General features: G+C 54.6%; 2 protein-coding genes, 1 long non-coding RNA gene and 2 other non-coding genes across 11 annotated transcripts; 4 read left to right on the top strand and 1 right to left on the bottom strand.

The window, feature by feature from the left end:
* The first annotated feature begins 479 nt into the window (after window positions 1-479).
* Window positions 480-10,404, top strand: HOXA10 (homeobox A10). 2 transcript variants are annotated; one of them, XM_046926610.1, is made up of 3 exons: window positions 480-706; window positions 1,732-7,472; window positions 8,821-10,393. In XM_046926610.1, exons 2-3 carry the CDS (start codon window positions 6,653-6,655, stop codon window positions 9,093-9,095), a joined length of 1,095 nt encoding a protein of 364 aa, XP_046782566.1. In that variant the 5' UTR covers window positions 480-706; window positions 1,732-6,652; the 3' UTR covers window positions 9,096-10,393. The 2 variants fall into 2 exon arrangements, with proteins under 2 accessions (XP_046782566.1, NP_001292574.1); NM_001305645.2 differs by lacking the exon at window positions 480-706 and having other exon boundaries at window positions 6,199-7,472; window positions 8,821-10,404.
* HOXA9 (homeobox A9) lies at window positions 480-18,522 on the top strand. 2 transcript variants are annotated; one of them, XM_046919010.1, is made up of 3 exons: window positions 480-706; window positions 15,388-16,000; window positions 16,962-18,522. In XM_046919010.1, the coding sequence occupies exons 2-3, from the start codon at window positions 15,457-15,459 to the stop codon at window positions 17,198-17,200; spliced, it is 783 nt and encodes a 260-aa protein (XP_046774966.1). In that variant the 5' UTR covers window positions 480-706; window positions 15,388-15,456; the 3' UTR covers window positions 17,201-18,522.
* HOXA10-AS (HOXA10 antisense RNA) lies at window positions 9,056-12,867 on the bottom strand. Of its 5 annotated transcripts, none has more exons than NR_173340.1 (4): window positions 12,509-12,867; window positions 10,523-10,665; window positions 9,813-9,958; window positions 9,056-9,328 (listed from the first exon to the last, which is right to left on the bottom strand). It is a non-coding gene; the product is annotated as an HOXA10 antisense RNA (long non-coding RNA). The 5 variants fall into 5 exon arrangements; NR_131198.2 differs by lacking the exon at window positions 12,509-12,867 and adding an exon at window positions 10,743-10,999 and having other exon boundaries at window positions 10,523-10,681; NR_131199.2 differs by lacking the exon at window positions 12,509-12,867 and adding an exon at window positions 10,743-10,999.
* MIR196B (microRNA 196b) lies at window positions 11,376-11,469 on the top strand. The gene has a single exon (NR_031414.1). It is a non-coding gene; the product is annotated as a microRNA 196b (primary transcript).
* MIR1732 (microRNA 1732) lies at window positions 12,544-12,644 on the top strand. Its single transcript, NR_035230.1, has one exon. It is a non-coding gene; the product is annotated as a microRNA 1732 (primary transcript).
* Window positions 18,523-22,577: the final 4,055 nt, after the last annotated feature.

Raw genomic sequence — 22,577 nt, 5'->3', positions numbered from 1 at the left:
TGTATTGCTTGGACATCACCCATAACCTTGAGGTGAAGCACTCCCACTGACGCGGGCCTCGCTGACAACCGCCGCCGGCCAGACAGAGCCTCGACGGAGGCAGCGCTGAAAAGCGAAGGGAAGGGAAGCTCTGCCGGTTGTTTGTCTGTTCGTTCGTCCGTCTGTCTGCGGGGAACGCGAGCCGAGAGGAGACGGACGGACGGACGGGCGGCAGGCAGGGAGAGAGGGACGGACGGAGAGCTGACGGGCAATGAAAGTTTAGCGAGAAAGCTTCCTTTCCCGGTTAAAAATTAACCGGCATTCACGGCCAATCCCAGAGACAGTTAAAGCACGCAGTTTCTCCGCTCGGGGTTTGATTTCCTAGCCCAATAAAATCGCATCCTCTGTGTTGCTGAGAGAATGCGGCCATAAAAAGTGTCCGTGACTCGTCCGCTCGCAGAGGCGGAATGCACCGCTATAAAGGCGGCGGCCGCCGTGCCGGGCGGAGCGGGAGGTGAACGGCCGGCGGCCCTCGGCGGGGCCCGGGGCTGCGCGGGGCGGCGCGGCCGCCAGATGGCGATCGTCAGATCAATGTCAAAGCCGCCGGCCGAGGGGAGCAGCCCGGCGGAATCTTGGCCTTTGTTCACTTCGCGGCCGCACGCTCAATTAGCGCGAGGGACCCGGCGGAGGTCGGGCCGCGGGGCTCCGGCGTGGGCAATGCGCGGAGGTAAGTGCTCTCCGCGTGCCCCGCGAGGAGAGGGGACGGCGGGCGCGGTGTCGCCGCGGGGCGCGGGGAGGGCCGGCCGGAGCGGCGGCAGTGGAAGCGGAGCTCCGAAGTTGGCGATTAAAGCGGTGAATGAACGTCGCGGGGGCTTTCTGAGGCGCCGCTGACCTTTTTTCTGTCTCCTGGTAAAGTTTTGGCCGGCGGCGTGGAAAATCCACGGTATCTGGAAATATTTCTTTTCGCGGAGAAACTTGTAGATTTCTTCCAGTTATAAAAATGGTAGCGCTGGAAATATTATGAAAGCTGACATTTATGTGGGGAACAGTAGGTGTCTTCAATCAACTAGATCTATGGCAACCCAGACTACAAATGACAGACAATTCTGACGATCTTATTGGACTTGAACTATAGTTTAGTTAGGGTCGCTTGGTAACTTAAAAGGAGAGCCTGCTTCCTCGCAGCTGGACGCAGCCTGTGGTAAACAAGTTTTGACACACTTATGCTCAAAACTAAGCATGCGGTTGCACGTTGAGTCAGCATGCGTGCAGGACCAGATTGGCCATCCATCCGTCCATCCACCCACCCACCCACCCATCCATCCATCCATCCACCCATCTACCCATCCGTCTACCTATCTACCCGTCCATCTATCTATCCCAGCTAGAACATGTGCCATAAACAACCAGCAGTCTCACATTCTCATGTGCTCAGGGCTGCTCGGGGTTGTAGCTTTGAAACTCTATCCCGGCTACGAGTATCCCTAACTCCAGGTTACTTTTCTCGCCCATAAAAGTTTCACATGTTTTTGTTATGTCTCCATTTGAGAAGGGGCGGGGGGGCAGGGGGAGAGGAAATGTGGTATTGTATGGAGATACTGGTTTGGCTACATATTTCAACCCGCTTGTATATTAACAGAGGGTACGCTCTATTTAAATATCTATCTCGGGAAAAAAAAAAATGCTTGTGTTGTCTTTGCTCCCCTAAGAGTCTTTGTATGTAAACTAATGCGAGTTGCCTCTATTTTAAAGACAGCGGCCTTTAAAACCGTGCTCCTGGGGAGCTGTTGCAAGCCTAGTTAAAAGCACATGTTGAGCCGGCAGAGAGCATTTCTCAGATGATTATCGGAACCTATCGATTTCATCAAAGATGCTCCATTAAAAGCTCGGGACCCGATCTCTCCTGACCTCCCCTCGGAAACGTCGGGCCCTTAAGAAGTCACGTCCCGAGGAGGAGCGGGGCAGTGGCTGAGGGTCCCTTTGCAACGTTTCATTTTACACCAGCCGAGTTAAACTCAGCATATTTGATCAAATATTTATTTTTCCCCTTGTTGTTTCCCTGCTCCATTCAATACTCCGCTGAATAAATCAAAGGGACCCCAGCAGCAGTTAAAGCGCCCTCTGGTTACGAATTGTTTACTGACGGCCGCGGTCATAGGATAATATTTAAAAAAAACAAGCTCGTTTCTTACAATAACTGTTTATTATTTCACATGATTTGGGTTTGCGTGTTTCGGAGGGAAGAGGCGAAGCCAACTCAGTGTCTACACTGTGTTTAATTAATCGTGTACTCGACTTCAGTGCGCATACCACATCCAAACCCCTGGGAGGCTTTTTCATGAGCTCTTTGGGTTTGTGTTTTGTTGTCGTCTTCTATTTGTGTGTGTGTGTGTGTATGTCATAATCTTCTCATTAAACGCTCCGAATCGAAGCGTCGGGCCAACGTGTGCGTTTGTGAGCGCTGCACCGCAAGCAGATATCCGTGTGCGCACCCACATCTTACGGGCAGCTACAAAAAGGGGAGAGGGGATACAGTTTCAAACGCTCCGTACAGCTGCGCGGCCCATCTCTCTCACTAAAAAGGCTGCACTTAAAAGAGGCGGATTTGTATGTTTACGGTTCTACCGACGGCCGCATAACCCGATACCGCTGTTACTTCCGCGCGGTGCTGGGGCTCAGCGGACAATGGGACCCCCTCGTTCCGAACGGGGCCGGGGAACGGCGATGGGATGGAGCCGGAATGAATCGGTCGGGACGCGTTTTGTTCCGCCGCACGCCAGAATTCGGAGCTCGTCAGACTCACTCGCAAAATATGTTCCTAATCCAAACGAGTAAACCGATCCGCGCAGCCTCCGAAATATATTTAGGAGAACGAGCCCCCGGATGGCGGAATAAAATTAAATCGCGCCCGAATTTTTTAGCAGCGTAATCCGCCACAACAAGCCAAGCCTCCCCCCCCTCCCCTCCGCCCACCCCAACCCTCAGCGTGAAAGTATTTCTAGGCAAGATAAAATTAGTGGGGCCGTCATTTGTCACCTAACTTGGCACGGCCGCGGTTCCTAAACCTCCTGTTTGAAATCCGCCTTCTTTGGAGCAATTCCAGCAAAAAGAGGGGAAAGCGGGGGGGGGGGGGTTAAATAAATAAATAAAGGAGGAATGTGGCGCGCACACACACGCACGCTCCTGCCGACTGACAGTTCCAATATGAAAGAACGAGACCCTGCTCGCATTAATTTGGGGATAGGCGCACGACGCGCTGCGCGGCTCCCTCCTCAGCCAGGCGGCGCATGCAGTCCGCGGCGAGCTGCGAGGCCCTCCGCCTTCCCGCACGTCGCACTTTTCCCCGCGCCTCCAAATAAAAACATATTTTAATTAGCTCGCAAAACGGCTCTCCGGATTAACGGCGCTGATCTTTGGCTTTATACGGGCTAATAATAAAAAAAGATAAATCACGGTTTAACGTGACGCGTTTTGAAATTTCCAGTCGGGAGTTCGCCGGGGCTGAGCTGTCGGGTTTTATTTATTCCCTTTTTGTTTTTAATTTTAGGCCAGCCAATAAAACGGCTTAACGACGCTATTAATGCATCTATTATATTTTTCGCAGATCAATAAAGTTTTATTTTGATAGCGTTGTCTACGCACGCCGCGAATTCAGATTCTCCGCGAAATCAGCCGCTCGCCGGCTTTGATATTTATCAGACTTTTATTTGCTCGGTTTTATGGACCTCGGGACGGCTTTCCTTGCGGAAGCGGAATTAGAAAGAAAGCGTTTCTCGTCCCCCGGCGTCCACAATATTCCTTAAAATTTCTTTTAAACGGAGGTTAAGCTCCCGGGGACACACCGTTAAGCGCTGGCAACGCGGTAGCTACACCCAACGCGTGCCAAATTAGCTCAGTTTAGTCGGAATTGACCATTATCTTTTATAGTTAAGAACCAAGCGCGCGTTATTAGTTTTACTTCAGTGGGTTTGATGATGCCGGTTACTATTTGCCTTGGCCTTGTTAGCGATTAAAGAAAGCGGAGATAATGCGGCTCCGAGCGGAGTTCACGATCGAGGCGGAGGTGCCCCGGCCGCCACCCGGCGCGGCGCTGCGGACCCAACGAGCGGCCCCGACCGGCGCTCCCGACGGCAGATCCCGCACGACCGGACCGCTGCCTTCGGACAGAGGCACCGAAGGCCGAGCCCCGACCCCTGCGCCGTCGAAGCCACGGGGAGGAAGAAGAGAGAGGCTAAAACTCAAGTGTTCTTCTTCCGAATCGCCTCTGTCCTCCGCGCCTTTTGTCTGATGTAGTCTGCGTTAGCTCTCGAGGAGGTGGAAGCAGCCAACTCGCATTTTGTGCCCTTTTTATTCAGGAGGATCGCAGAGCTCTTTTACGGGCCTCTCCCCGCTTTAATCCGATTTTTTAAAGGGAGCCGCTAGTTTTAAAAACAGCTTTGGAAGGATTTCAAGTGTTACTCCTCGATTCCGTACGGTTTTTAGGTTTGCAGTCCATTCCTATTTAATTTGGCAAATGCAAAACAAACATACCGCAAGAGCGGACTTCCCCGGAGTAATTTTTATACCTGACTTGTGCAGAGAAATGTATTGGGAGCGTGGAGCTGGGGCTCACGTTTCACTTTATTTAGATCTGCATTTATAACGCTAAGCCTATTGATAATAGCCTTCCTCTATAGGAACCAATAAAATGGTTCCTTGCACGGTATTAATTTTGTTAGCGGTGATACGGCCCTCATAGGAATCTGATAAGGGTTTGTCCATCACGCGTTAACACGTCTCGCATTTGGGGAGCACAAACGGTATTAGGGGAGGAAACGTGGGGACAACCTCGGAGAGTTTCTGCAGGCTGTCGGGCCCCCTCCTATCCCCCATCCGACAGGCGGTCCCGCTCGGCACTCAAGGGTAAGCTCGAGAACGCTGGGAATATAGGGCGCCTTTCCATCAAGGTTTTATGGCGACTGTGAAGTTGTAACGACCTCTCCCTGCCGCAGCCTTCCAGTTGACGAGGACGGAGCCTCGGGAGGGCCCCAGCAGCGCGGCTTGCTCGCTCGTGTCCCGTTGCCCCAGAACTACCGGTCCGGAGCAATGGCAAAAGTGGGGAGGAAAAAAAAAAAAAAAGGATAAAATAATCATTTCCCTCTCATAGGCGACCGCTCGCCCCGGAGACCACGTGAGGCGTGTCAGAGCCGGGGGCGGGGGGCAGCGCTTCCCGTGGGCCCTCCGGGGCTCTCTGAACGCCAAGGGTAGGGCCGGGACGCGGCACTCCGCACGGCTCCGGCGGGGGCAGCGGGCAGAGCCGCGGCATCTCGCCCGGCCCCCGGGAGCGGGGCCGCCGGCTGTGCTTCCCCGGGAGAAGGTGCCCGCGGGGGCGAGGAGCGAGCTCTGCTGCTCTCGGGTGGGCTGCGAGAGCTGGGAAGCCTCGAGTAGCCCCAGGCTCCGCTCGGGCTGGAGAAGCCTTAATTCCTCCGGCCAGGCAGGCAGGCGACTTCAAAATGGCCTAAGCGAAAGATGATGGAAGTGAAAGCAAGCGATCATTAAGCGATTCATTAGAAAATCTATGTGTCTCTCTGTCTGCGTGCCTGTCTGTCTGCTATCTGTCTGCTCCCTCCGCCACAATTACAAATTGGCAGGACAGAGCTGTCTCCTATCTCAGGATTCATCTGCGTATCCTTCTCTCTATCATTTAATGCAGCGCTTGCGACAGAGACGGTGCTTCTGGAGAGAAGAGTGAATGACCCAAAAGAAGGGGGGTGGGGGCGGGGGGGAAATAAAAGCGATCGCCCAAATATAAACACGCCAATAAACAGGGTGCGCAGCATCGTGCGAGCATCCATCTGAGCCGCTCACGTCTGGATTCTTTCTGCGGCATATGTCTGGCTTTGGATTTTAAATGGCAATCAGAGCTCGGGAAGAATCCAGCGTTAACTACAGCATTAGAAGCTGCAACCGCACAATTAATCCTCCTGAAGTGGCACTGCTCCCTCCGAGATTCCTAAGCGCAGCAGAGCCAGCTCTTTATCTCTAGGAAATGGAAGCTGGGGGAGATGTGGGGCTGGAAGGGCTCCCTCCCTCCTCGGGTCTCGAACGCAGGAGACACCAGGGCCCTTTACGGTTCCCAACGATCTGTGATAAACAATAACACGACTATTATTTCTCGGGGAAAAAAAAAAAAAACTCAAACACCCGAGACAATCAAATAAAACGAGCAGAGCCCGGGCATAAAACACAGGGAGAGCCGCGGCTTTATTAATTTCGTGACACACACACGGGCTGCTCGGGGAGGTGAGCACGCATCGCTTCCGGAGAGCCCGACCGCGGGGAGAGAGGAGCGATAATAAAAGCTTCATCTGGCCGCGGCCGCAGCCGGGGTGTCATAAACACCGCCGCGCCGAGCGGTGCGTGGGGCAGAGCGGAGGGAGCCGGGAGCCGCCGCCTGCCCCGCTCCGGCCCTGCCCCGCCACGCCGCTCCGCACGTGTGCGTGTGGCTGGAAATCCATATCGCGCATTAATATCCATCCATATCCCAAATTCAGAGGTCGACCTGAGAGCAGCTCGGTGCATACGAAACCAGACGGGGAGGGGTTGCTGGGGAGGCCCGGGCTTCCATTGGCTGCAAGCGTTCGCCGCGGTGCGGGGGTATCTCTAATCATATTCAGCATGTTTTGCACAAGAAATGTCAGCCAGGAAGGGCTATCCGCTCCCTTCGCCAAATTATTCCACGACAATGTCATGCTCCGAGAGCCCGGCTGCAAACTCTTTCCTGGTGGACTCGTTGATCAGCGCGGGCAGAGGGGACGCGGCGGCAGCGGGAGGCGGAGGCGGAGGAGGAGGCGGCTACTACCCGGGCAGCGGGCTCTACCTGCCACAGGCGTCCGAGCTGTCCTACGGGCTGCAGGGCTGCGGACTGTTCCCCGTCCTGGGCAAACGCAATGAAGGTACTTCGCAAAGCATGGTCCCCAGCACGCACCCCTACGTGTCGGGGATGGAAGTGTGGCTAGACCCGCCCCGCTCCTGTCGCATGGAAGAGCCGGAGAGCCAGCAGGCCACCTCGTGCTCCTTCGCTCAAAACATTAAGGAGGAGAGCTCCTACTGCCTCTATGACTCAGAGAAGTGCCCCAAGGGCTCGGCCGCCGCCGACCTCGCTCCCTTCCCGCGGCTGAGCGCCGAGGTCAGCCCCTCCGCCAACGGCACCGGGGTGCCGGTCCCGGGCTACTTCCGCCTCTCCCAGGCTTACGGCACCTCCAAGGGCTACGGCGCGGGGCCGGCCGGGACGGCCCCCTTCGCTCCGCAGCCTCCCGGCCGCTTCCAGCCGCCGCCGTCGGGGCCGCCCGTGCCGGAGGCGGGCAGGAGGGAGGACGAGGAGCGCTCCCCCAGCCCCTCGGCGTGCGGCTCCCAGCGGGAGGACGAGACCCGCGCTTCGTCGTCCACCGCCGAGGAGCTCTCCCCCGCGCCGTCGGAGGGCAGCAAGGCCTCTCCCGAGAAGGAGCCCGTAGGTAAGCGAACCACGGCGGGGTGAGGCTTAGGAAACGGTGATAACGGTAATAAAAAAAGGAAACGGGGGCGAGGAGCGTCACGACGCGAAAGGAGGATCCCGGCCGCCCCGCGGGGCTGCCAAGAAGCGCTGCTCGCGGTGACCTTCTGAACTTTGTAATATTCGGGCGCGGGGTTGCCGTAAAAATTAACGTCCGTCCTATAGCTTAAAACCCCGAGAGCCTCCGCTCCGGGCAACTTTCGCCTGCGTGCGGCTTAAACGTATAGAAAAACGAGCTCGGTCTTTCCCCTGCGATGGGAAGGTGCCTACCAGATAACAGAGATGTTTGTATGGCATCCAAAATAAGCAATAGGCAGTGCCAATAAATAAACCTATTAACGCGGTAAGTTATATTTTACGATCCAGAATGCTTTTCGGAATAACAGCCGCGCTGAAATGTGCCATCTATGAACTGCTATCAAATTAGACTGATGAATGCACCGCGAATATCCTTCAGCGTCTACACTAGATAACAGGGTTGTTATTTATTCATTCGCCTATTTATTTCCCCCTCCGGTCCCCGTGGCGAAAGCCTAGCTCCCCTTCCGTGGGCTGCAGGCTTTCCAGGCACTCCTCTCTGGCTGCATTTCAGACGCCCTGTTATTCCTTCAGGCGCCCCGTTGGAAAACAATAATTAAAAAATAACTTAGAGATCAAAACGAAAAGCGAGCGAAGGAAAGCTCCTAGGGAGCCAGCCCTGCGAGCCACTGCGAGCCATCGAGGGATCGCTGTTACTTCTTTCCCATACGGTTCCAGCGATAGGAATTCCCACCCCGAAAGGGGGTGATTTTTTCCCCCCCCTCTCTTTTACTGTTACTTTTTTTTTTCCCCTCCCGAATCGTGGGAGAACAGAGGGCCATGGCGAGGCAGCCCGGGGTTGGAGGCGGGGGGCTCCGGCCCTGCAGCTCACCTTGTTTTCAGCCCCCAGAGCGCGCTCGTAAAGCTCAGATCCGCACGTTTTGGGTGGCTTTTGTTGTTGGAAGCAGGTGTCTCGGGAGGGCGGAAAGGCTCCAGGCCCCTCACCGAGCCGCCCCCCAGGAACGGCGGGGTCGGTGCGGGGAGAAGCCCGTTTCGGGGGGTCGGAGCCGGACTCCCCTCCTCCGAGCATCCCAGCAGAGGAAAGGCTGCCCTCGGGGCAGCCCCGGGGCCTTTAGGAGAGCGCTTGGGAGCTCCGGGAAGGCCCCCGCATCCCGGCTCTGGAGGAGCGAGTCCCCGTGTGCGCACACACCCACGCAAGCTTTCCACCCTCTCCCCCGGCTGTTTGCCTCCTACCCGCTGGTAATGTCCCTCTTTTACTTTCTCAAAACTAGGCAATTCAAAAGGAGAAAATGCAGCAAACTGGCTAACCGCAAAAAGTGGCCGAAAGAAACGGTGCCCCTATACCAAGCATCAAACTCTCGAGCTGGAAAAGGAGTTTCTGTTCAATATGTACCTGACTCGTGAGCGTCGCCTAGAGATCAGCCGCACAGTCCACCTCACAGACAGACAAGTTAAAATCTGGTTTCAGAACCGCAGAATGAAACTGAAGAAAATGAACAGAGAGAATAGGATTCGGGAGCTCACAGCCAACTTTAATTTCTCTTGATGAACCTATAAACACATCTTGATGGTTTAAAGAGCCAGTATCATTTTCCTAGGCTGTAGTCATCCGCACCTGTACGGATTAACGATTTTAGACGTTCTCAGTATGTCCTTAAACTCTTAATAGCTGCTTCGGGGCTGCGGGGGGAGCGGAAGAGAGCCACGCTAACGCTGAGGGCCATGTGTGAGCCTCCTCGGTTCCTGCAGCCTTTCCCGGGCCCGCTTCGCTCTTTCAAGCTTTGAAAACCCAGAAATAGGATTTCAGGAGCCGCAAATATTCCATCCATCCCCCCCCCATCCCCCCCCTTTCCCTCCCCCGTGTCTCTCCGAAAAGTAAACGAGCTCGGTTAAAGGCGCATTCTTTTAAAATATAGGCGGTGTAACTCGGACTGTGAGCAGCTTCGGAATGAATCATTTAAGCCGTGCCATACTTCTATATATTGGGAGCTCAGCTTTTTCCCCCCCTCTGTTTTCCTTGTCTCCCCCCTCCCCCTTTATCCTTCCCGAAGCAGGACTCGCAATAATGAAATGCAGGCATCCTTTAAAAGGGCTTCATGGGAACCGGTGTTAAGAGCCATTTTTTTGTTCTTTACCTTGAAAGTCAATATGACGGCTTTGAAATTGGCCAGGAAAATGAAATCTCTTCTCTTTAAAGATATATATATATATATATATATATATATGTATTCGTCTCGCTCATGGACTAAATGATGACACTTACCTCTGAATTTCTCTCTCTCTTTCTGGTTGTAGATATTTACGTAACGTAGTTTTGCTTAAAGATGTGGAATTAGTGATTTTTTGTTGTTGTTGGTCGATTAATAGCGTTACCGTTGGTAACACGGGATAAGCACACAACGGTTCCCCCTTGAGAAAAAAAAAACAATAAAAGGCCGTCACTTTTTCCTCACTAATTTCACTGAAAAGTGTACATCCTGAACATCAAAAGGACTTTCTGAGCCAGAGCCTGAGATAGCGAGGGAGGGTTTGTCCGTCTTCCTTTATACTGTGAAGTTACGTGCATCAAAGGGTGAAACGTATAGGTGAAAAAGAGTAGACAGAGATTTTAAAAAGAAGAAAGAAAGAAGGGGAAAAGCTATAAATACAGATATGTATAAATGTCTATTATTATTAAAACGCCGATACCGTTTTAAGCAAATGCATTCTATCGTTATTATAAATGTTAGTTCTAGCTATATCTAGTTCTTACCTTAAATCGGAATAAATTAATACTGTAATGCTGCTGTGCGTGAAAAAGACGATGTTTATGTTCTCATAGAAGAATAAAAGACGTGGAATGAATCCTTTTAATTTTACCTCTTTTTGTGACTGTTTATCCTCAGGTTCTACTTTATGTCTTCGAGAACTTTTACAACAGGAATAGTTGCCTAAACCCCCTGCAATTACTTTAGGAATCTATTTAAATATTACCTAGACGGTCGTAATTTGTCTGGGCCATATAGCGATGGTGCTCTAAGGTTTGTCGGCTTTTGTTCAGTTTTATGACTTGCTAGTATATCTGGATTGTTGCTGTCTTGAACGAGTGGTTTCAGTTGACTGAGGAGCTGCACAGACTGAGGAAGCAAATTACTATTTCTTGAGGGTAGGGAAGAGGATTTTATTCCCCCCCACCCCCCTTTTAATCACACACCTACGAGCGTGCGGAGATCTTTAGCTGCCGAGGACGGTGACAAACCGTAGCTTTATCTCAGGGCTCGGAAGAAACCGTGAAGGTGAGCGCATGGGGAGGGGGGAGGTGAGAGCCGCCTCCGTGCCACCGGGCCCCCTCGGACGGAGCCGTTCCCTACCTGGCTGCATGCGGGAGCGCTTATTCCCCCCGGGCCGCCTTTGCATCCTCCCTCCTTCGCTGCATGCTTAGCTAGCGGGGGCTCGCACAAAGGGAAGGCACAACGAGGGCTGGCAGAGGAGCGACAGCTCCAGCTTTCTTCCCGGGTATGTGTGTGCCGGGAGGAGGGGGGGGAGACTTTGAACCCGGGCTTAGAGGGAGCCGTTAGCTTTTTATGATGTAACATCGCAGCGGACGGCCTTCCCATCTGCATGGAGAAGCGAAAGCCGCCCTCGGGGGGGGGGGGGGGGGGAACCGGGGGGGGGGTTCTGATGCTATTTCTCCGCTTCCCTGAACCCGGCCGGGGGGCGCGGGGGGCCCGGCGGGGTGCGCGGGGGGCGAGAGGGACGGCGGGGTCACGTTTCTGGTTTTATTTCCGTAGCGGGATCCTTGCGTTAAAGACCACGGCTATGGGGCAAGTAATTATTAGCGCCTGAGAACTGCTCTGTGGTTTAGGTAGTTTCATGTTGTTGGGGCTCCACCTTTCTCTCTACAGCACGAAACTGCCTTAATTACTTCAGTTGATATCATCACCAGGTATGCTCGGTGCGAGGGTCCTTTGTGCCCGAAGAAATCTTAGCGCCGAAGTTATCTGTAGGCGTCAAGTCCCAATGCCATTGTTCCCCATCTGCAACGGAGGCTCCTTTGATTCCTCAGATAAACACGGCAGCCGAGGGGGGAAGCTTGACAAGTTCTTCAAGGTTAGCTAGCTCCTAAGCGAGTCCCTGCCTGCTTGCGGGATTTTCATATCTCTCGTAGGCTGCATTCAAGGTCAGGTGCGTTTTTGCATTCCGCTCGGCGTGGGTAGAGCTCGGGCGGAGGGACCGGGGGGGTTGGGAGGAGGCTGAGGGCCCTTTTATTTTTTCCGTCTGGATTTATTCAAAACCGGAGGGCGAAAAGCTCTCGGCCGCCCGGGGGAGGGGAGAGACCGAGCCGGGCAGCCCCTCTCCAAGGGCGCACCGAGGCACGGGGCCCGGGGGCTGCGCGCCCCTCCAGCCGCTCTCGTCCACGCGGTTGCCGGGGGGCGACCGCTGAGCCCCGAGCCCCCTCCGTCAGGCCCTCTCCCACGGGCTCAGCGCCACGCGGCCCACAAGGCCTCGGTTACGATCACGATTGCGGCGCGGCCGGGGCCGCTCTCCGCGGCGGCGGAACGGGCAACAGCGACCTCTCCGGGCCCTCCGCCGCCGCCGCCGCTCCGCCGCGCCGCGCCCGCCGCCTTTTGTGTCCGCGGCGCCCGCGGCGGGGGCGGCCTCCCGCCGGGCTCTGCGCCCGTAGCACGGGGAGGGCAGCGCGCTCCGAGCCGGCTGCCCCGCAGCGGACAGGCGGGCACGGGAACGGGTAGGGAAAGGCACTGCTGTGGGGTCGGGTTTGGCTTTCTATTTTTTTTTCTCTCTCTCTTTTCTTTTCTTTTTTTTTTTTTTTTTCCCTATACGACTGGTCGATTATTTCTGCTTTAAAAAAGAAAAACTTTTTTTTTGGTTTTTTTTTTTTTTTTTTTTTTTTTTTCTGAAGCTCCAGACGGGGCTGCAGAAACGGAGAGGGGTTAAATAGCGGATTTGAGGCAGACCTACCCTAGCTGGATCTTCGCGGGGGACGCCTCGGCTGGGCCAGGAGCAGATGTGTACACCGCAGTCCGACAGCAGCGCTCGCGTCTGCCTGTGCGCACCGTGCTGCTGTCGGGCTGCCCTGTTCTGTGTACATACCGGCGGTGTATTTACAGTGCGTGCGTGCCTCCGTAGCCTTCGTGCACGGCTTTGCCTCTGTGCTTTATATCCCGTCGGATTCACACCGCTCCGCTTTTGGACCGCTTCCCCCAAACTCTGAGTCATTCATTCTGCCCGCTGTGCCAAAGCACCTCTCCGCGCCGGTGGGTTCCGTCCGAATCGTTCGCAGCGGCAGGAAAAGGCGAGGCGGCATTCCAGCGCAAAACTCGCGCAAAGCCCGCGGCCGCGGAGCTCTGCCCCTCGCAGAGGCGCGCTTCCTGCCGCAGCAAACGGGACGGGAGCGCCGCGAGTTCCACTCCGCCGGGATGGAGGCCGGGAGGGGTTTTATTCGGCCACGAGAGCGGTGCTCCGTGCCTGGAAATTCCGATTTCGTACCGCAGTGGGACGGCCGGTCGGTCCTTCCCGGCATCTGCTGGCCCGGATCCCGCAGCGACGGGCAACGCAAACCGTATGAAAGCGGTGCAGCCTCCCACGAGCTCTCGTGGCTCGTGTGAAAAACGCACTTCGGGGAAAAACTGAGCCTAAAAAAGAAAGGCGAAAAAGAAAAGAGAGACGAACGCCCGAGCGCTGTTAGCAGCGCTGGGACCGCGTGAAAAACGCCTGCAATTATTTGCCCTGCTTTAACTTGCGCTTTCTGCGCACCCTCTCCTGCCGCCCGGGTGTTGGCAGCGAACGCGTTCCGAATTTTACAGGGAAATAAAAATGCAGGCGCGTTCTTTTAAACGTTATTGTTATTGTTATTCATTTGCTATTATTTTTGGTGAGGAACCAAAAAAATTGAAACCCGCCGCAAGTCGAGAACCCAAATTCGAATATAAGCATCCAGGACTCCCGCAGCTAAGATTATTTTTTCTGAATGGAAAAAGGAAGTTCTACAATCACATTTCACCACAGCTGACTCTTAATAATAAATATAAATGACGTCGAGTTCCGTCTTTCCAGGAAAGAAATACAATTATTTTTCGCTCTTACGGCGCGTCTATGCAACGGCCGCAAAACGTAGCGGAGATCTTTATGCGCATCTTTTGAATTGCTCGAAACTAACGGGCTCCGCGTTTGCGGGGATCCCGTAAGTGTCTTATAATTTTCTAACTCTAATAGGGGATAATAGTTTCACGATGGGCCTTTGTAATCCCGGATGGGGGGGAGAGCGTCGTTCAAATGGGATCTCCGCGCGATTTCTGACTAAACCGTTGGGAGGACATGAAAAGAAAAAGCGAGAAACAGAGGGGGGAGAGAGAGGGAGAGAAGCGGCCCACACAGCCATGTAAAACTAATTAGAACCACACTTTTGCACGCACGATATTTACACGTGATTTTAATTCTTGCTCGGCCTTCCCTTCCGTTTGCGGGGCTCTGTTTTCGCCGCGGCACACCCCGAGCGGCCCGAGCCTCCTGCGGGGATTTCGGGGCTCCCCCCGCACTCCGGAGGGACGGAGACCGGCGGCGGCGCGGGCGCGCAGCGCAGCCCCGTTTAATCCCTAACACTGGCCTTGGATCTGGCCGCGCCTCGCTTTCCCCCCTCTCCCTCCCCTCCTTCCGTGGAGGACCGTAACCCTCCGCTCGGTTTCCAGCGCGCGTCCCGCTGCCAAATCAATAACTCCGCTCCGTTCCGCGGGGCGGCCGAAAGCGAGAGCCCCGCTTATAGCCTCCCCTCCGAGCGCGGTGCCTCTTTGCAGCGGGCACACGGTGCTTTTTCTCCCCTCTTCCCCCCCCCCCCCCCCCCCATTCCCTCCCTCCCTCCCACCCGCCGCTTGGCTGCACAGTTAAGAATAAATCGGAGCCGGCGACGCCGCTGCCCGGCTCTCGGCGGCCGCTCTGCCGGGGGGAGGGTGGTCCAAGGGCAGGGCCGGGTGAGGAGGGGGCTTCGGTCACTGCCGCTCTCAGCCCGGCCCGAGGGGACCGAATCCCCGCGCCCCGATCCTCCCCCGGTCCTCCGAAGGCCCTTCGGAGCGGCTCCGGCCGTGGGATGCGTCGGGTTTGACTTTTCGTTGCCGGTCCCGCTTAGCGCGGAACGGAACGGGATTATTTACAGGGAGCTCCCAAACGAAACACAATGGTATAATTTAACCTTTCCGAGCACTCGTAAATTTTTACTGCTGTGAAACACAGCGATGCAAATGAGCGCGCTCGTAGTTACTGACTTCATAACAACCCCGTGGCTCCCGAAACAATAACTCCTTATGAAATATAATAAATACGTATTTAAATACAGTACGCCGCGACTGCTATTTTTGCTTCTTTTTATTGCTTCGATTGCTGTGTAATTTTACGTGAAGGTCTCCGATCGGAAGGGTTTGGGGGGGCGGGGTGGGGGGGCTGTGCCGGGTTTTTTTTCTCGTAGGGAACGCGAGTGACTGATGGGATGATTAATTGTGGTGTAAAATAGTCCGCTTAAACGAAAAAAAAAGAGGGAGAGAGGGGGACGGAGAGAGGGAGAGGAGAGGAGAGAAAGAAAGGGAAGGGAAGGGGGGGCCTTAATGCGGAATCCGATCTTTTAATCTCCGTTGGCCGCAATTAAAACAAACTCCGGCGTATAACTCAAATATCCCTTTGCATAAAAACATATGGCCTCGCTATAAAAATGATGGCTGGAAAACACTGACCCATTAATAGCCCGCGGACTGATTTATACTTTATTGTTCTGCTCCCCCGCCACGTGACCGGGGCAGCCAATGGGCGCCCGGGCTGCCCCCAACTTATTACTGACTCTACTTCTCCGCCAGCACCAAGTTGTTACGTGAAAGCCGCAGCCCCGAATTGCGGCGGGTCGGGCGCCCGCGCCGCGCCGCGCCATGTCGGCCCCCGGGACCCTCAGCAACTACTACGTGGACTCCTTCCTGGTGCCGGAGGGGGACGAGCTGGCGGCCCCCCGCTACGCCCCCGCGCCGCTGGGGCCGCCGCCGCGCCCGGCGCTGGCCGAGCACCCCGAGCTGACCCCCTGCAGCTTCCAGCCCAAGGCGCCCGTCTTCGGCCCCCCCTGGAGCCCCGCGCACCCCGCCGGCGCCAGCGGCGTCCCCGCCGTGTACCACCCCTACGCGCACCACCAGGCGCCCGTGGCACCGCCCGACGGCAGGTACATGCGTTCGTGGCTCGAGCCTGTGCCGGGCTCCTTGTCCTTCCCCGGGTTACCTACCAGCAGGCATTACGGCATTAAACCTGAACCGCTGGCGGCCAGAAGGGGTGACTGTACCACGTTTGACACTCACACTTTGTCTCTGTCTGATTATGCTTGTGGTTCTCCTCCAGTTGATAGGGATAAGCAAAGCCACGAAGGCGCATTCTCTGAAAACAATGGAGAAAGTGAGGCAAACGGAGAGAAACCACACATTGATCCAAGTAAGTGGGGCTGCGGGGCGGCGCGTTTGGGGCCGGGGAGGAGGCGCGGTGCGGGGCTTCGCGCTGCCCGGGCACCGGGGACTGAGAGCCGCGCTGCCCCTCGCGGGCTCTGCCGGGATCCGGGACGGCTGCGGCTCTGCGGGCCGAGGGGAGAACAAAACCCCTCTCCGCGGCTGCGACTTAAAATAAAATAAAATAAAATAATCGGGGGAAAAAAAAAAAAATCCCACCCCTCCCTCCCTCTCCTCCCCGCCCTCCCCTCCCCCACCACCCCCCCCCCCCGGCCACCCCAGCCAACTTCGCAGGACGTACTCGCATCCTCCCGCAGCACTCACGGAGCGGGTGCCCGAGAAGCATTGGAGGTGAATGTGAGCTGTGGGGCCGGGGGGGGCAGCTCAGGGCCGGCAGCCGGAACCTCGCCGTTGCGCGGTGCCCTCCTCCCCCTCCGCCTCCCGGCGGAAATGCCCGCGCTGGGAGCCGCGGGGCCGCGGAGCGGAGCTGCTCCTGCTAATAACGCCATTGCTAATAAGGGCCCTGAGCTGCCGGGGCTGTAACGACGGCGGCCTCGGGCTGGCTCGTCAGTTCCCCGGGTCCTGCCAGAGATGACACGGGAGAAGGGCGAATTGTAACAGGGAACCGATTCAGACGAGCTGCCCCTCCGGCCGAGCTGGCACTCGGAGGGGCTGCGGGGAGGGCAGGAAGGAAGGAGGCAGCCGGCAGAGAGCAGGCAGACGGCTGTTTTCAAACTGCATCCTACAAACAATAAAAAAAGAAAAGCGGAGGGAGGCGGGGGCGGCGTGGCTCTGCCGCTCACGGGTCTCCGTGACCCCCCCTCCGTGCGTGGGGATGCGGGCGCTCCGTGCTCACAGCGGAGACGAGGGGCACCCCGACGCCAGGACCCCCTCCCTCCCCCTCCAGACACCCCCCTGAGCCTCAACCTCTCCTCTCGCTCCCCCCGCAGATAACCCCGCTGCTAACTGGCTCCACGCGAGGTCCACCCGGAAAAAGCGCTGCCCTTACACCAAGCACCAGACGCTGGAACTGGAGAAGGAGTTTCTGTTCAATATGTATCTCACCAGGGACCGCAGGTACGAGGTGGCCAGGCTCCTCAACCTCACCGAGAGACAAGTGAAAATCTGGTTTCAGAACAGGAGGATGAAAATGAAGAAAATCAACAAAGACCGAGCGAAGGACGAATGATAGGGATACGGGGGTTAAACGGAAAGGAAAGGAAAAAAAAAAAGCATAAAGTAAAACAAAACAACAAAAAAAAAAACAAACAAAAAAGCAAACAAAAAAAATAAAAACAACAACAACAACAAAACCCTCCCCTCGAGCCCTGCCATGCAATGCGTCTGGGTCCAGGCCTCATTTGCTTTCTCCAGGCAAATTCTGATTCCGATTGTACCTTGCTTGTCACAGTAGCATGGAGAGGCCAGTTGCCAGGAGAGGTACAGTAAGACTTTTCATTTTCTAATAGGAAAGAAAAAGGGGGCATTAGCACGGAAACGGCTGTTGAGCTATAGCTTGTATAAATCTACCTGTTTCTTCACTTAAGAAAGAAAGAAAAAGAAAAAAAAAAAGGAAAAAAAAATAAAAAAAAAACCAGAACGACGAGCAAAAACTACCTTTTCCTAATGCACAACTATTTACGGACTGTATAGTTTAGCCGACGTAGTTAATTTTATTCGCTCTTTGCGCGGCGGAGAGATCTCCGCTCTAATACTTGAACACTGTGTTTTATTGTGGTAATTATGTTTGTGACTCAATTTATGTGCTTGGGTGCTGTACCGGATGTAATTGTGTAAGCTAGGATTCAATTTGAACTCAGGTTGTTTATTATAAAAATGGCATAGAGTATAGCTCTGTAGCGTATTAAGTCTTTTCTGTATAATTAGACAGTTAACCTTTGATTGTAAAGTATATATTATATATATATCTATATCCCAATTTAAACACACACGCAAAAGTAGAGGGGGGGGGGGGGGGGGGGGGGGGGGGGAGAATAAAAAAGTTTGTCCGGGATGTCTGGGAATGACGGTTCTCAGAAGACATGGAAACGAGTCGTTTTAGTATGCACAGTTGATATATATATCGTACTGTCTGTGTCAGTTGTATATATGATCTATATATGAAAAAGTAACTAAGCAGACTAGCTTAACTATTGTTTTTGCACCAGTGAGCAGTTAGCAGATTTCGGAGCTATACGTATATGTGAAAGGGTAACTACCTATGGTTTACGTTTTAATTTTAATCGAATGATTTGATGGTCGTTGTAATGAAGGTTAATTTTATTGATAATAAATTATACGCTATACAAACCTACATTTGGTTATTGTAAATTTGTATCGCTTATTAAAAACAAAGGAACCAATCGTAGTAATAATAAATCCGGGAAGTGATGCTGATGCAGAACGTACACTGTCTATTTTGAAATAGTTACCTCATGGCCTACTGACCAAATCGTTGTGTTGAAATGATATTTAACTTTTTGCCAAATAAAATATATTGATTCTTTTCTATTCCGTGATGTTTTAAGGTTCTTAAAGCAGGAGTTCCACCCGAAGTCCTCAGCGGACGTGGCGGGGCTTAAAGCCGTGCCGGGGCTTCTTGCGCTCTCTTCTGCAAACGCACGGCCCAGCACGGGGAAAACTGGGCTTCTTTAGGCTCTAAACGGGCCCGGAATGCCTTTGGTTCCCCGAGGGGGTGAGGCTCAGCTCCCCCCTCCCGGATACCGTCTCGCAAGCCGGCGCTTAGCGGTGGAGAACCGGCGGCCCCTGCGAAGAGGAGCGGGGGCTCACGCTCACGTTAAGGCGTTCGTATTCAGTTCCTCCGGCGGGTCGAGGGTTGGTGAGGACCGACCCGAAACGCGCAGCCCTCCTCGGAGCGGGCCGTCGTGTAAATCAGTGCACACGGCGACATTTACACCGGGCCGCTTCATTGCTCCTCGATAACTCGCCCGGAGCCCGGAGTGCTGCAGCGAGCTGGGGAAGGAACCCGAGCCCCGGGTCCATTCTAAATGCCCTCCTGGAGATAATCGGCCATGCGAAAATACGGTATTGAGAACGTCCCCCGTTTCTTTCTCCCCTCGCCTTCGCGTTGGGGATTTCTTTTATTTTATTTTTTTTTCCTTTTTAAATGTCCCGTGGCAAATAAAAACAACCCGCTGCATTTTACTAGCGCCGCAGATTATGTATGTATATAGAGAGACAGAGAGAGATAAAATTTTACTGACAATTATGGTAGAATTTATGGTGTCAATTTTACTCGCTGGTTCAGCCGAGGGAAAGAGCAGGGCTGGAGCGGGGGTGGCAAAATCCGATTATTCCCGTCCGGCAACAACAGAAGGGAGCGGAGAGGTTCTTCGGAGCGGGAGATTTCTGCGCCCCCCCCCCCCCCCTTACGCCCACCCCTCCCCCGCCGCCCCGAGCCAAACCGGGCTCTGCAACAAAAGAGATCGCGGAGTCTGCGAGCGCTGCGCTGCAGCCGCGTTGGGGCGGCCGCTGTCCCGCGGGGGCGGCTCTGCGCGCCCCGACAGCGCGGATCTGTCGGCTGGGAGCGGCTCCCGCTCCGCGGCCGCGTATGGATGGCACAGATATGCACCGAGAGCGAAATAAGCCGGAGCGCACTTGTGGTCTTGGCAGAAGTTGTTGTTAGGAAAATTCAGAGCCGTGCAGCGCAATAAAAGAAAATGACTGCTGTAACCGTTTATGGGGTGTAAAACGCTGCAGGGCGAAAGGCAGAATGTAGGGAGCCGGCACGGAGCGTACAGATGTGCAGAACTGCGGGGGGAAAACGCTGTCGGCTTCACCTTGAAAAAAAAAAATAATAATAAAAGAAATCCGGGGTAAGATTTGATGAGTTCTAATTAGCGAAAGGAGCTCGTTCTGGCGTGCACACACAAAAAAAAGCCCCTAATTGAGCCCCGAGCCGGTGTTTGGGATGCTGGGACGCCCTCTGTTGTTGCAGACGGAGGCAACTTCAAAGAATCAGCATTAAGAGTGTGTAATAAATGACGGGTCTGCAAACTGTCTGGAATTCGGCCCTTAATGAGTTTACAACTGTCCAGCCACAATTAAGATTTTCTACAAAAGCCTTTTCATTTGTTTTGTCTGGCTGTTTTAGATAAAGCGAGCGAGCGGAAATAACAGCCTTTATGAGCCTCCCCCCGGCCGGGCCGGGCCGGGCCAGGCGCGGACGCGGACGCGGAGCCGCGGGGCGCGGCCGGAGCGGGGCCGCCTGCGCGGTGCCTCTCCGCGGGGCGCGGCGGGCGGACGGCGCGCCGGCGCGCCGGCAGGTGGCGCTGTGAGCCCGCGAAAGAGCCGCCGCCCGCCATCAAGCGCTCGGCCGCCTCCCGCCAGCGCCTAAAATGTCGACGGTGTGGGCGCAGAACGCGGGCCGGAGCCACGGGCTGCGCGTCAACAAAGGCCGAGTTCTTTTTCTTTTTTTTTTTTTTTTTCCCCTCTATTTTTTTTCCGTCTCTCTCTTTTTTTTAACCCCTTGTTTTTTTTCTTCTTCTTTTATTTTTATTTTTATTTTTTCCTTTTTTTTTTTCCGCCTTATCTCCCGCTCCCTGGGGCACTGGGGCACGGTACGGGTAGCATCAGTTTGTGGCAAACGCTCGCTCCGCACCGCGTCCCGCGTTATTATTCTCCAAGCACCCACCGCGCTCCCTATCAGCTGACAGAGCCGCGGCACAGAGCTGCGAGCCCGTCCTCTCCTTCCTCGACCCCTCGCCCCATCTCTGAGCCTCCCGTTTTCCCGGAGAGGAATGACACGTTGGGAAAACGCGGGGACGGCATCGCTGGGGCAGAACAGGGGGAATCGGGGTGCTCCCGGGTCCGCCCGGCCCTGCCCGTGGGATGCGGTGGCCGCCCTCGGAGAGCACCGCGAAGACGGGAGACGCAGTGCTGCGGAGCTTTAATTTGAAATTTATTTACTGGAGAAGGGAAATTTCCACCATCTGTCCCTGGTACAAATAAAACTCTTTGCCCGCGTCCTCGGCAATCCCCGCTCCGTGCGACCCGCTGTACTTCTATCGTACAGATGCTAACAGTCGGGTCCTCCGCAAACTTGACGTGTCTCAAAGTCACTCCTAACTTCTCCTGGCCCGCTACTCTGATTTCCTCCTCTCGTTTTCGTATTTGTCTCCGTTTTGCTTTCGTTGGCTTTCGGTCTTGGGAACGAGTAGTAGTGGGGAATGGTAGCGCGTGTTCAGATGTTGCCAAAAGAAAGGGGGGAAAAGTAATTGGAGAGGAAACAGAAGCGGGAGGGAAGGAAGCACAGAATGTGCTCTGCAAGAAGATCGCTGTATTTTTCAACTTAGAGTCACACGAGGAAGAAAAAGAAAGCCGAACGGTGCTCCGCAGCACAACCGCTTTCTCTGCGTTTTATTTACGTTTCCTTCAATCAAAGCCAATATCTTAACATCGAAATTCAGCGTCGGAAAGGAAAGCGCGCTCTGTGCTATTTTTTCCCCACCCCGCTGCAAAGATTTAATTCTTTCTAGGGATGCAGAGCAGCAGCCACTCCCCGCTTTCTAATAAGAGCCTTCCTATCAAATGTTTGTCTACAATGGCGTTGTTAAACTCGTTATGATTCATTCTTTCTTTTTTTTTTCCGAGGGCAGCAAAAACTGCGCTGAAATTAAAAAGTGTTTATGCGTCGTCACGCGAAGTAATAACTTGGCACAGCGCTCTCCATTCTAATCGGGGATAAATTACGGCGAGATTCCAAAACAACAAAAATCCTCCCCAGTGCGAACCACATCGCGATCCCTCTCGGCACATGAGCCATAACCGGGGAGGGCTCCCAGGTCGCGCGTAACTTCTGAGCACCGTTTAATCGCTACCTTTGACTGCCCGGCAAAGCTCGGGGCGCACAGCGAGGCACCCCCGGCTCTCCCACGTAAAAAATAAATGCGGTGAATGCCGCCTGGAGGATTATTTTTAAAGCGTGTGAGACGATTGCGGTGACGGGAAGCTCGCAATCTCAGCTCGCTCGCTATTTCCTGGACTGTAAAATATGTACATTTTATATATATACGTGTGTAATATAGACGCTTTGCAGGCTGTGGTGTCCCGGGGTTGTTTGTGTGCGACAGAATGCGACATTTCGGGGCTATTTCCGAGCAGCGCCGTGCCGCCGTTGGGCGAACAGGCTGGGGGTGGGCGCGCACACGAGGCGGCGGGGGCCAATTCGGAGCTGCTTCGACGGTTTGTTCGGCGGGAGGCATTTTTGACGTTGTTATTATTATTATTTGCGGGTTGGCAGCTGAAAAGCTGCGAGCAAACTAAGAGAAAAAGGCGGCGGCCACAGCACACCCCCGCGAAGCTAACGGCATCGCAGCGCTTCTTTTGCAGACACGCGCAACCCGAAATACACGCGCTCAGCTCCGCCGTTCGCTTCGACGGTATCGATATTCGAGCCCAGACATCGGCTGTGAGTGCCGTTTCTTTCTCCTCGCGTCTCGGTACGTTGTCACCCGAGGAGCGACGCGTTGGTCTCATGTCATCTACTTCAGCTTCTTTGATCTTCTGAGCCGTCGTCCCGTTCGCTTCGCGTTCGTTTCGCTTCT

Source organism: Gallus gallus, chromosome 2 (genome assembly GCF_016699485.2).
Source record: "Gallus gallus isolate bGalGal1 chromosome 2, bGalGal1.mat.broiler.GRCg7b, whole genome shotgun sequence".
In the NCBI taxonomy this organism is placed as follows: domain Eukaryota; kingdom Metazoa; phylum Chordata; class Aves; order Galliformes; family Phasianidae; genus Gallus; species Gallus gallus.
Note: the sequence above shows the minus strand (reverse complement) of the source record. Positions and strands in the feature narration are given on the sequence as shown.